The sequence below is a fragment of the Chiloscyllium plagiosum genome, chromosome 23 (assembly GCF_004010195.1).
Source record: "Chiloscyllium plagiosum isolate BGI_BamShark_2017 chromosome 23, ASM401019v2, whole genome shotgun sequence".
Lineage (NCBI taxonomy): Eukaryota > Metazoa > Chordata > Chondrichthyes > Orectolobiformes > Hemiscylliidae > Chiloscyllium > Chiloscyllium plagiosum.
The window spans coordinates 58,026,856-58,040,522 of NC_057732.1; the positions used below are offsets into that span (position 1 = coordinate 58,026,856).

Here is a 13,667-nt window from a genome sequence, read left to right on the forward strand (position 1 = left end):
TGGAGCTGGGTGTGTGTAGGGGAATAGGTCTGGGGGCGGGGTTGGGCGTGGTGATGGCGATAGGCGAAGGGGCGGGGTTAGACGTGGTGACGGAAATGCCAGGAGTTTCTTCCTATGTTGCCTGCTTTATGTTTTCCAATCAACCTGTCCTGAGTTGTTTATAAACTGCTCTGTAGCAGTGGGTCTTTAACCCAGGTCTGCTGGCTGAGAGGTAGGGGTAATACCACTGTGACATAAGAACTTTAATCAACTAATCAACCTGTTTCAAGCTGTTATGATGCACCTCTGGAGCAGGTGACAGTTGTGCTCAGGTGCTCTGGCTCACAAGGACACTACTACTGTGCCACAAAACCCCACTTCCCCAAGTGGTCATTCCCCAACCTCTGAGTGAGGAGGCTGAAGTTCAAGTTCCACTTGTGCTAGAGTTGTGTCAACATCTCTGAACAGGTTGATTGTAAAATATTCAAACAAACCTATAAAATATCAAAACAAACCATCAGGGGTACCTATGGGGCAGTGATAGAGTCGTTACGTTGGGTCCAGGAGGACAGGATTCATGCCCCATATTCTCTGCATTAAATAAAACAGGCTGAGTTAAATAAAACAATTAGTGATCTATTTTTCTAATCAACCTATTCACACATGTTATTACACACCTTTTAGAGCAGTTGGAACTTGAACCTGGTCTCTTGGTCCTGGGGCAGGGATACTACTATTGCACCACAAGCTGGCTTAAAACAATCTGATCATCACTAAGGAAAACACATCAACTCTTACTATTGGTCTGTCATTTTTGACATTCACACCAAATCAGTTCCAGCTCTGTTTCTGAGCTTGTGTCCCTTTCATTCTTTCATCTTAAAACTCAAACCTTGATTTCTTCATCCATATCAGTATTTATAATTTCCATTTTTGTCTCATTCCGTTGTCATCCTGCCAGTTCTGTTCATATCTCTTCTGCAGTTTTTTGTTTAAATATTTCATTCAGATTACTCTCTCATTCACATCACCAAAGCAATTGTCACGTCACTCTCAGTGAGGGTAACTTCTCTATGTGCAATTTCAATGCTCTGTTGACTGTACATGCATCTTTCTTCAAAGCCTGTCCTCCTGCCCAGGTTGCTGGGGCTAAACTTATTTGATTCTATGATAACCTATCTGATCATAGAGTGTCTCCAGGAATGGTTTGTTTTTCCATCATGGACCATTGCTAATGGCACCCCAATAGATTCATCTTCGACCACTTCCCTTCCTCATTAAGCAAGGTCATTCACAGATGTGGTACTACCTTCTATACGTATACAAATGATATCACCTCTACCTCAACACTTCTTTTTATCTCCATGCATCTGTGCTGTTCATTTCTTATTATGCCTTTGTCTTCAATTAGTTTGTTTCCTGCTGCTAAATATTGGAAGATCAAAGCCAGTCTCTTTGCTATCTCCTACCTAAAACGCAATGTCAAAGTCTCAATTCCATGACTCAAGATGCTGATAGCTTGAACTAGAATTTGCAACTTTTGTGGCCTATTCAATTTTATGTTGAGTTTCTAACTCCATATTCTCCATTGGAAAGGCGAACTACTTTCACTTCAGTAGCATTTCCTGCTTCTATCCTCGCTTGAACCTATTTGGAGCTGAAACTCCCATTTATATCCCTCCAGACTCAGCTCTTCTATTGTTCTTTTGCCAAGTTCCTCTACACTCTGTGGACTTCAGCTAGTCCAGATCTGTGCCACATTCCACTAATAATCTTGCCTTTTTTTAAAATTCATTTATGAGTTGATCTTTGCTAACTGGACGAGCATCTATTTTCCATCTTTAATTGCCTTTGAAAAGGTGGTAATGAGCAGTCACCTTGAAACAGTGCAGGGTAAAAACAAGGACAGCAGATGCTGGAAACCAGAGTCTAGACTAGAGTGGTGCTGGAAAAGCACAGCAGTTCAGGCAGTATCCGAGGAGCAGGAAAATTGACATTTCGGGCAAAAGCCCTTCATCAGGAATAGAGGCTAGGCAGGTAGGACAGGTAATGAGGGCAGTGCTGAGCTGGAAGGTTGGAGCTGGGATGAGGTGGGGGAAGGGGAAATGAGGCAGGACATGGTTGAAGAGCTTCAGAGCAGAGGAGATGACCTGGGGTTTGCAGTGAGAGAGAGAGACTCACTGAGTTTCTTGTAGAGAGAGGAGGAAAACTTCTTCAAGGCAGGCATCCTTGCAAGAGAATTTACAGTAGGGTTAAAATCAACTAGGTAAAAACAAGGACTGCTGATAATGGAAAGCAGTAGATTAGAGTTGTGCTGGAAAAGCACAGCAGGTCAGGCAGCATCCAAGGTCCAGCACCACTCTAATCTAATTGTTACCCCAAGGCCTTTTCTAAAAAAAACTAATGTGTCATATGCTGAAATTTTTAAGAGATTGTGAAGGGATTGTAAATTTTCTCAATTTTCTCAAGAAGAAAGTAATAGATTTAGTCAATGAATTAAGTGAAAATCTGTTTGTTTCCTACAACTTACTGTGATTTTTACCAATATTTGATATTTACTCAAAATTCTTAGTTTTTCAATAAAAAAGCTAGCTTTGCATATAAATTCCAAACAGACCTTTAAAAGTACGTTGTAAAAAAATTATGTAAATTTTCTTTTCAAATTAAGGACAATAAAATGGTTCCGTTTCAAAGTCATGCCCCCCCATATAGTTCACAGGTAAAAAGTGTTTCACATGAGGTATATTTTATTGCGAATTAAAAAGTCGATGAGGCAGGGTAGGATATATATGTTGTGAATTAAGGGCACCTAAACTGAGGCGACTCAGTGGTTAGCACTGATGCCTCAGTAACAGGGCCCTGAGTTTGATTCTACCCTTGGGTGACTGTCTGTGTGGAGTTTGCATGTTCTCCCCATTTCTTATTGGGTTTCCTCCTGGTACACTAGTTTCCTCCCACAGTCCACAAATGTGTGGATTAGGTGGATTGGCCATGCTAAATTACCCATTGTGTCCAGGGATGTGCAGGTTGGATGAATTACCCAAGGGAAATGCAGTGTTAAAGAGATAAGATTGGGGGAGGAGTCATTTAGTTGAGATGCTGTTTGGGATGTCAGCGTAGAGCTGCTGTGCTAAATGGCCTGCTTCAACAGTATGGATTTATGAACTGAAGTAGAAGTCCTGTAGTGAACAGCACTCGCTGCTGAGTCATGGGAATTGACTTACTCCTTGCTCAGCAGGGCTGTTGTATTGTGCAGAACTGCAACATAACATTAGGAAAAATCCAATCATTGTTCAGTGACAGAACAATACAGCAAGAGGAGGATGAGAGGAAATATTCTACATTATCTTTGGACAGAAATTAATTGCATACTTCGCCGGCCACCCCATCAGCTGTGTGGATAGTGGCAAAGGGCAGAATAATATTCTAGTAACCTCTTTTGGTCAGTGAGGAGAAAGTGAGGACTGCAGATGCTGGAGATCAGAGCTGGAAATGTGTTGCTGGAAAAGCGCAGCAGGCCAGGCAGCATCCAAGGAACAGGAGAATCGACGTTTCGGGCATAAACCCTTCCTGAAGAAGGGTTTATGCCCGAAACATTGATTCTCCTGTTCCTTGGATGCTGCTTGACCTGCTGCGTTTTTCCAGCAACACATTTTCAGCTCTATTGGTCAGTGGGCAACATTACCATGATAACTTTTGATTGTTTTCTATTTGGGACAGGAATGTGCTGTTGCATGTGTATTTAAAGAAAGAGTGTTTAATGTTTGACTCTGTTCTATTGTTTAAAGGAGTTCCTTGTCTCCTTTGCTTTCAAAATTGTTTGTAATAGCATCTCACCCCTATGGCAATCTTATGCATTTAGTTTTAGTAGTAAAATCAATTGATTTTAACCATTGCTGGTTGCGCTGTTCTTTTCTGGTTGGCTCCCGAAGAGCTGTCGGTGCAGTTGGTGTACAATTGCTGGCTATCCTCAACACACCGTTCCTGGTAAGCTGTGTGAGAATGTAAGAGCATGCACTGTGTTAAATTGACTGAATAGGTTGTGTTATTGCAGAGTTCCACAATTCAAAGTTGTTAAGGTTTTTTTCCTTGCAATATTGATGATTCTAATACTAATGGATTCCAGCACTTGATTTACTTGTCGAAAACTACTTACTTTTCTAACATTTTTCCACTGTAAATTTGGTTTAAATGATTCCATTTGTGTTGTACATCCAGTTACACTCCTATCCACCCTTGAGTCCAAGTCAGAAATCACACGATACCAGGTTAGAGTCCAATAGGTTTATTTGAAATCATGTGCTTTTGGAGTGAAGATCGTTTGTCATGTGCAGTGAGGGAGGGCACACCGGTGCAGAGTTTATAGGCAGAGAGATTATAGGACCAATCAGTTGGTGTAAGTGGAGTAAACAAACCTAAAATGCATGCTGGAGAAGTCTGTTAGAAAGGAGATGAAAGTTTCATAGAACATTACAGCACAGTGCAGGCCCTTTGGTCCTTGATGTTGTGCTGACCTGTGAAACCAACCTGAAGCCCATCTATCCTACGGTATTCCATTTTCATCCATATATCTATCCAATGGCCATTTAAATGCCCTTAAAGTTGCTGAGTCTATTACTGTTGCAGGCAGTGCGTTCTACACCCCTACTACTCTCCGAGTAAAGAAACAACTTGTGACATCTGTCCTATATCCATCACCCCTCAATTTAAAGCTATGCCCCCTCGTGCTAGCCATCACCGTCCGAGGAAAAAAGCTCTCATTGTCCACCGTATGCAATCCCCTCATTATCTAATATGTCTCAATTAAGTTACTCTCAACCTTCTTCTCTCCAACGAAAACAACCTCAAGTCCCTCAGTCTTTCCTCCATACTAGGCAACATCCTGGTAAGTCTCCTCTGAACCCTTTCCAAAGCTTCCATATCCTTCCTATAATGAGTTGACCAGAACTGTACGCAATACTCCCAAGTGCGGCCACACCAGAGTTTTGTACAGTGCAACATGACCTCATGGTTCTGAAACTCAATCCCTCTACAAATAAAACCTAACACACCATTTGCCTTCTTAACAGCCCTATCAATCTGGGCGACAACTTTCAGAGCTCAATGTACGTGGACACTGAAATCTCTCTGCTCATCTACACTACCAAGAATCTTAGCATTCGCCCAGTACTGTGCATTCCTGTTACCCCTTCCAAGGTGAATCACCTCTCACTTTTCCGCATTAAACTCCATTTGCCATCTCTGCAGCTTGTCTGTGTCCCGCTGTAACCTACAACATCCTTCTGCATTATCCACAACTCTACCGAACTTAGTATCATCTGCAAAATTACTAATCCATCCCGTATCAAGGTCGTTTATAAAAATGACAAACGGCAGAGGACCCAGAACAGATCCTTGCGGTACTTCACCATTAACTGAACTCAAGGGTGAACATTTCCATCAACATCCACCCGTGTCTTCTTTCAGCTAGCCAATTTCTGATCCAAACCGCTAAATCACTCTCAATCCCATGCCTCAGTATTTTGAGCAATAGCCTACCGTGGGGAACCTTATCAAAAGCCTTACTGAAATCCATATATACCACATCAGCTGCTTTACCTTCATCCATCTGTTTGGTCACCTTCTGAAAGAACTCAAAAAAGTTTGTGAGCCACCACCTACCCTTCACAAAACTGTGCTGACTATCCCTAATCAACTTATTCCTTTCAAGATGTTTATAAATCCTATATCTTGTAACCTTTTCTAATACTTTACACACAATTGAAGTAAGGCTTTTACTGGTCTATAAATTACCAGGGTTGTCTCTACTCCTGTTCTTGAACAAGGGAACAACATTTGCTATCCTCCAGTCTTGTACTATTCTTGTAGAGAGAGGACATAGCGTTCAAAGCCAAAGGTTCGGCAGTCTCCTACCTGGCTTCCCAGAGAATCCTAGGATAAATCCCATCCAGCCCAGGGATTTATCTATTTCACACTTTCCAGAATTTCTAACAACGCCTCCTTGTGAACCTCAATCCCATCTAGTCTAGTTGCCTGTATCTTAATATTCTCCTCAACAGCATTGTCTTTTTCCAGTGTGAATACTGACGAAAAATATTGATTTAGCACTTCCCCTATCTCCTCTGACTCCATGCACAACTTGGAGAAAGTGAGGACTGCAGATGCTGGAGACCTGAGTTGAAAAATGTGGTGCTGGAAAAACGCAGCAGGCCAGGCAGCATCCGAGGAGTAGGCGAATCGACGTTTCGGGTATAAGCCCTTCTTCAGGAATCCATGCACAACTTCCCACTACTGTCCTTGATTGGCCCAATATATATTGTAGTCATTCTTTTATTCCTGATGTACCTATAGAAAGTCTTAGGGTGTTCCTTAATCCTATCTGCCAACAACTTCTCATGTCCCCTCCTGACTCTTCTTAGCTCTCTCTTGAGATCTTTCCTGCAGCGCCCTAACTGAGCCTTCACGTCTCATCCTAACATGAGCCGCCTTCTTCCTTTTGACAATAGATTCAACTTCCTTAGTAAACCATGGCTCCCTCGCTCGAACACTTCCTATCTGCCTGACAGGTACATACTTATCAAGGACATTCTTTGGCTGTACCTTGAATAAGCTCCACATTTCAATTGTGCCCATCCCCTGCAGTTTTCTTCCCCATCCTATGCATCTCAAATTTTGCCTAATGGCATTGTAATTGCCTTTCCCCCAGCTATAACTCTTACCCTGTACTATATAATTATCCCTTTCCTTCGCTAAAGTAAACATAATCGATTGTGGTCACTATAACCAAAGTGCTCACCTACCTCCAAATCTAACACCTGGCTGGGTTCATTACCTAGCACCAAATCTAATGATTTTGATTAATTAAGATGCAAATTCAGAATCTGTTTCAAGTCACCCGGGATAATTAAAGGTTTTATCAGTGCCTGCCTAACTTTTCAAACTTTAATCAGGCAAAGATATAAAAGAATGACATCTCCAGTCAGACACTGAATTGTAGGTGTGAGGTCTCATTCAGAATCTGTCTGCGAGTTTGAAATCAGGCTGGTGTTGTTCTGAAAGCAGGATTTTATAACATGCCACATTGACTAACTGCGCTTACAAATTGGTTGCAAATAAACAACCATCTTGGATAAAATAATTCACCCCACAGATTTATATGTATGTGTGTGTGTCACGCGCTTGAGAGTGTGTGCCTGTACGTGTGCATGCATGAGAAATTATGATAAGTAATCCACACTGAATGAACTAATTTAGAGGTCATAACAGTTTATCAGGATGATGCTGTCAAAACAGGACAGTAAGGAAGATCTTACAGATACAGAACAGCGTGGTCGGGTCACCTGTAGTGCGACATGAACCGAAGAACATGGTTGGGGCTGTCTTCTTGGTATGGAGCTTAGCCTTCAGTCTCTGCTTGGCAATTCTGCATTGTTGTGTATTCCAATGTCCACCGAAGATTGGAGGCTGAATGCCGTTGACCGCTCAAGTGTTCACCGAATAGAAGGGAGCACTCCTGCCTGGTGATTGTTGCGCAGTGTCCATTCATATGTCTTCATAGTGTCTGCATGGCCTCACCAATTCCCATGCCTCGGACACCCTTGCCTGCAGTGGAGGAGATAGACAGCATTGGCCGACCCAAATGAGTATCTGCCATGTTCGTGGTGGGTGGTGTTCCCATGTATGCTTGTAGTATCCATGCCGATGACCTGACGTGTTACAGAAGTTGCCATGGCAGGGTTGTGTGGTGTTATGGTCAATGTTGTCCTGAAGGCTGGGTAGTTGACTGCCAGTAGTGGTCTGTTTAAGGTTTGGCAGTTGTTTGAAAGCAAGAAGTGGAAGAGTAGGGAAGATGTGTTGAAGGCCGTGAAGAACATGGCGTAATTTCTCCACTCCAGGGAAATACCAGATGACAAAGGGTAGTGTATCGATTGTGCCACTGCGAAAAACATCAACAACCTCCTCAGATGACAGACGCAGGGTACAACCGATAGAGTACCCATTATCATCCAGTACTTCCCCGGAGTAGAGAAACTACACAGTGTTCTCACACTCTCGTGCACATGCGCGCACACACACCAGATATAATTCTATAGGATGAATCATTTCATCCAAGATGTTTGTTTATTTGCAGATACATTTTAATTTGTTCAAAAAACACACAATTTGTAGTCACAGTCAGTCAATGTGGCAGTTTATAAATTCCTGCTATCGGAATAAGTCCAGCTTGATGTAAAAGTTCTGCATCTTCCTTCTCACAATCAACAACACTTCAAATGTTGAGTTGCCTGTGTATTTTAAAATCACACCATGTACCCCAAGGTGTAGGTCATTCCTAGCTATCCCGAAGAGCAGACATCCAGCCCCTAGGGATTTCCTGATAAAGTGACAGTGAGGCTCTTTATTGTTTTATTCTGTCCGTAGAGACCAATTACTTTTAAAGAGAATTTCTAAGTTTGAGTTAACAACTGAAAGAATGACGCGTCAACGTTTCACATTTCAAAACTTTTACTGTTTCAGTTGATTGAACTAAAACACTATTAACTAGGTACCATTTTCTTTTGTCGACAACTTGTCCTTTTAAGCGCTAGAAATATTTAATCATTACATATTATGTTGTTCAATTTGAAAGGGTTCAGAAAAGATTTAAAAGGGTTTTGCCAGGGTTGGGGGGTTTGAGCTTTAGGGAGACCTGTAGACTGGGCTATTCTCCCTGGAGCGTTGGAGGCTGAGCGAGTGACCTGATAGAGGTTTATAAAATCATGAGGTGTATGGGTAGGATGAATAGTCAAGGTCTTTTACCCAGGGTAAGGGAGTCCAAAGTTTGGAGGGCATAGTTTCAAGGTGAGGGGGGAAAGATTTAAAAGGGACCGAAGGGGCAGAGGGTGAGGCTGATGTGTGTATGGAAGGAACTCCCAGAGGAAGTGATGGAGGCTGGTTCAATTACTGCAATTAAAAGGCATCTGGATAGATATGTGAATAGGAAGGGTTCAGAGGGGTATGGGCCAAATGCTGGCAAATGGGACTAGATTTATTCAGGATATTTGGTTTGCATGGACTGGTTGGACAGAACCGTCTGTTTCTGTGCTGTACATCTCTTTGACTGTGTGCTGTACATATTCAAAATGCTAATTCGCTGAAGTAAGAGGGGAAGCTGAAGTTGCAAATATTATCAGTGCATCCTGGTGGGGTACCAGTTTTTGTAAGTGATCTGGCTGATAACATTCAGATAACTGTGAATATTTATAACTGAGAAAGTGGACTGAATTCATATAGACTTGTGAAGGCAACGGTTGGCAGCCAGTTCAGCTACTCCACTTCTTTCAGTTCACAATTAATTGTAACAGATGATTTGAACTGTTGGTGGGTTCTACCTGCTTAAATAGCCCATGCTCAAGAAAAATTTGATTAAAAGTCAGGTTTATGGAAAACATCTGATTCAGGCAACTGGGAGAATTGGTATGAACTGATGGTTTTGATATTTCTACGGGTTTGGTGATTGCATATTAAACACAGTCCAATCTCAAAGTTAATTCATGAATTACTCCTAAAGTACGTCTAGTGGAGATGTCAAATCCACTGTGGAAAATACTTGTAGCCGGTTTAACGTGTAACAGCAGAATCTAGAATTGTTATGTACGTGTTTTATATAAAAATGTATTTACTGTTAAATAGAGAAAAAATGTAGTTGAAATTGTTTCTTCAGATGTTAAAAAGATTGTTGGCAAGCTGACCATCAAATGGAATGGGGCTTGACGTTCAGGGCGGCACGGTGGCTCAGTGGTTAGCATTGCTCCCTCACAGCACCAGGGTCCCAGGTTCGATTCCAGCCTCGGCCGACTGTCTGTGTCCGATTCTCCCAGTGTCTGCAGGGGTTACCTCCAGTTTCAGTCACAAAGATGTGCAGATCAGGAGAATTGACCATAGTAAATTGCCCATAGTGTTTAGGTGCATTAGTCAGAGAGAAATGGGTCTGGGTGAGTTACTCTTCGGAGGGTTGGTGTGGACTGGTTGGGCCGAAGGGCCTGTTACCACACTGTAGGGAATCTAATCGAATCTAATCTAATCTAATACAATACTGTTGACAGTGATGTGGCTTAAATTGATATTATTCTTGCATTTTCTCCCCCCTCAGATTGTTTCTTCGAAAGATGATCATGTGAATACTTGATTCCCAAGGAGCATTTGAATGACTGACTGCCCAAAAATGTCAAGTTCAGGTTACCCCCAAGGTCAAGGCCCATTTGGTGCAGAACCAACACGATACCCAACTCATGCCATTCGATATAGCTTCTCAGGCAGGCACCAGCAGGTAAGCTGTCATGTCTGTTGATTTTGTGCTGTGACCTTCACTGTTTTGGCTCTTGTCCGATTGTTCAGCTAATTCCATTTGAACAGTGATGAAATGTCAGAATGTACTTTGGTTCTCTGTGTCGTTGGTGGTAGAGCTGAGTCATGAACTAACCCAAAGAATGCTAAGAAGGCATAGCATGAATAATATTGAATTCAGAAATATGAATATTTAGAAAATTTGGTGATGTTTTAGAAACTAAAAACTAGAGTTGGTCATCGAGCTTTCATTACCCAGAATCTGGGCTCCTGGTGCTCATTAACTTTTTTTCTAGTGCAAGTGTCAAATCCACTGTGGGAATACCTGTTGCTGGTTTAATGTGCAGCAGCAGAATCTAGAAAATCATTGTGTACATCAGGTTTTCTAAATATTCTTATTTCGAAATGCAACATTATTTGCACTATGTTGTCTTAACATTCTTAGTGCCAGTTCATGACTCAGCCATGAAGATTTATTTTTCAGAATTTATACCTAAATTGGCATGTATTTGTTTTAAACTCCTATTTTTACTCTTTCAGAAAACTGAGAAACTGGGCGACAGTGGGGAATTACTAAAAGCCGAAGCTGTGGGCACAAATGTACTGATTTACTTACTCATGCAGTCTATGCATGCGTAAATAATCAGTACATTTGTGCCCACTGTATAGTATATAGCATTATGCAGTAGCTTCACCATGTTGATCTTTAGGTATGAAAAAGTGAGGACTGCAGATGCTGGAGATCAGAGTCGAGTGTGTAGGGCGCTGGAAAAGCACAATAGGTCATACAGCATCCCAAGAGCAGGAGAATCGACGGTTTGGACAGGTGCTTTTTATCAGGAATGAGGTTGGAAGCCTCAGGAGTGGAGAGATAAATAGGAGGGGGGTGGGGCTGGGGAGAAGATAGCTGAGAGTGCAATAGGTGGATGGAATTGGGGTTGAAGGTGATAGAGTGGAGCGGATAGGTGGAAAGGCAGATTGACAGGTGGGACAGGTCATGGGGACGGTGCTGAGCTGGAAGGTTGGAACTGGGGTATGGTTGGGGAAAAGTCCACATTAATGTCCTGGGGTTGAAAGATCCCGAAATGGAAGGTGAGGCGTTCTTCCTCCAGGTGTCAGGTGGTGAGGGCGTGGTGATGGAGACGGCCCAGGACCGACATGTCCTCGGCAGAGTAGGAGGGGTAGCTGAAATGTTTGGCCATGGGGCAGTGGGGTTGATTGGTGCGGGTGTCCCAGAGATGTTCCCTGAAGTGCTCTGAGAGAAGCGTCCAGTCTTCCAATGTAGAGGAGACCGCATCTGGAGCAATGGATAGAATAAATGACGTGGAAGTGCAAGTGAAACTTTGATGGATGTCATGATTTGGAGATGCCGGTGTTTTTTCAGGAAGAGAACTTCAAACCTCAACTCTCGAGAAAAATCTTTCACATTATCAAAATCCCATCCGGCTCAGGGGACTTGTCTATTTTCACCTCTTCTAGAATTGATAACACCTCCTCCTTACTAACCTCGATCCTTTCTACTCTAATACCCATATCTCATTCTTCTCTGTATTCTCCTTTTCCTGAGTGAAAACTGATGAGAAATATTCATTTAGTACCTCTCCGATCTCCACAGGGTCCACACACAACTTTCCACATCTGTCTTTGACTGGCCCTATTCCTACGTTAGTCATCCTTTTATTCCTCTCATACCTAAATGGATCTTGAGACATCCACATTCTTTCATGATTGTCGTCCTAATACTTCCAGAATATTCTCTCAATGCAGTTTAACTCTTTTTAACGTTACATCAGTCTCCAGAGAGATATTCTAATTTAATGTTTTAACATTACATTCCTCCCTTTATCATTCCATAATAACTACCTGGGTGGGACTGCTACCTTTCATAAGAATCTTGCTGCCAGTACTTAAGCAAGTTATTGATACACAATATGCAATGGTTATAACAACAAAAATTATTAGTCTGTGCAGTAAATAGAATTTGTAGAATCCTCCTACATGGGGAAAAGAAAAGTTCATAGAACATAGAAGAATACAGCGCAGTACAGGCTCCATCCAGCCAATTCCTAATCCAAACCTCCAACTCACCCTCAATGCCATATCTCCGTATTTTCTGCAGTAGCCTTCACTAGTAAAGTTACTAAATTCACAGTTCTTGGTGACCATTCCACCCCCTTCAAGTCATGTGGAGTCGAGCCAGTTATCCAAAATCTCCTTCAATAAAGTCTAACCTGAAAATAAAATTCACTCTGTCTTTGCACACCATTCCACAGAGAAATCTGAATTCTTGGGTGAGAGTAGTTAAATACTTCACAAAACTGACAAACTTCTATCCTTCCAAAGATGCTAGGATACCAGCTCATCTGAGCGTGCAGTAGCTGCGACAGCAGCTACAGCATAGGTGAATGCAGCATTTTTTTGCTGCTTCTGTTCCTGCACTGTTGTTAAATGTGACAAAGCCAACTGGCTGTTTTGATGTTAGCTTAATCAGTGAACTTCAGATCCCTTAAATGATTGAAAGAGAAGGTTAAGCTCATGTGGTTTACAGCCACTGACAAAGTGTACCAACCTCCTCTTCACTGTTGTTAGTTTTTTCACTTCTCATGCTAATGACTGGGGTGCCAATTGAGTCTGTTGGATCAGGTTATGGAGAGGTGGGTGGTGGTCCGAAGGCGTGCTTTACATGTGAATGGAGAAACTCGAGAGAAGATGTTAGCTGTTGAAAGTATCTCTGCATTTCTTCTCTCATTCTTTCCTTGCCAAAGTGGTTATCAATATGAAGACAGTCATGTTTAACTACACTAAATTATGTCTGCCTATTTCAATATTCTTAGTCGTCTTGAAGTCTGTTACTCTGTTCACTTATTTATGACATTATCAAGTTTTATATAATGTATAATGTATAATATAATGTTTTAGTAGGGTCAGAGGTGGGGGTAAAAGAGGGGGAGGTGTGGCATTGCTTGTCAAAGATAGTATTACAGTGGTGGAAAGGACGATGGATGAAGACTCGCCATCTGAGGTAGTTTGGGCTGAGGTTAGGAATAGGAAAGGTGAGCTCACCCTGTTAGGAGTTTTTTACAGGCCTCCTAATAGTCCTAGAAATGTAGAAGAAAGGATTGCGAGGATGATTCAAGACAAGAGTGAAAGTAATAAGATGGTTGTTATGGGGGCTTTAACTTTCCTGATATTGATTGGGAAAGCTATAGCTCAAGTTCATTAGATGGATCAGTGTTTGTCCAATGTGTGCAGGAGGGTTTCCTGACACAATATGTAGACAGGCCAACAAGAGGTGAGGCCATACTGGATTTGGTTCTGGGTAACGAACCAGGCCAGGTGTTAGAATTAGAAGTAGGTGAGCA

At 42.1% G+C, this 13,667-nt stretch overlaps 1 protein-coding gene across 1 annotated transcript in view; it reads left to right on the forward strand.

Moving 5' to 3' along the window:
* Nucleotides 1-13,667, forward strand: part of ncor1 (nuclear receptor corepressor 1) — a 413,945-nt gene that overhangs the window by 54,535 nt on the left and 345,743 nt on the right. The window contains exon 3 of the mRNA XM_043713232.1: nt 10,112-10,288. Within this exon, the coding sequence (XP_043569167.1) occupies nt 10,166-10,288 (123 nt within the window). The 5' untranslated portion in view covers nt 10,112-10,165. The remainder of the gene's footprint in view (nt 1-10,111; nt 10,289-13,667) is intronic.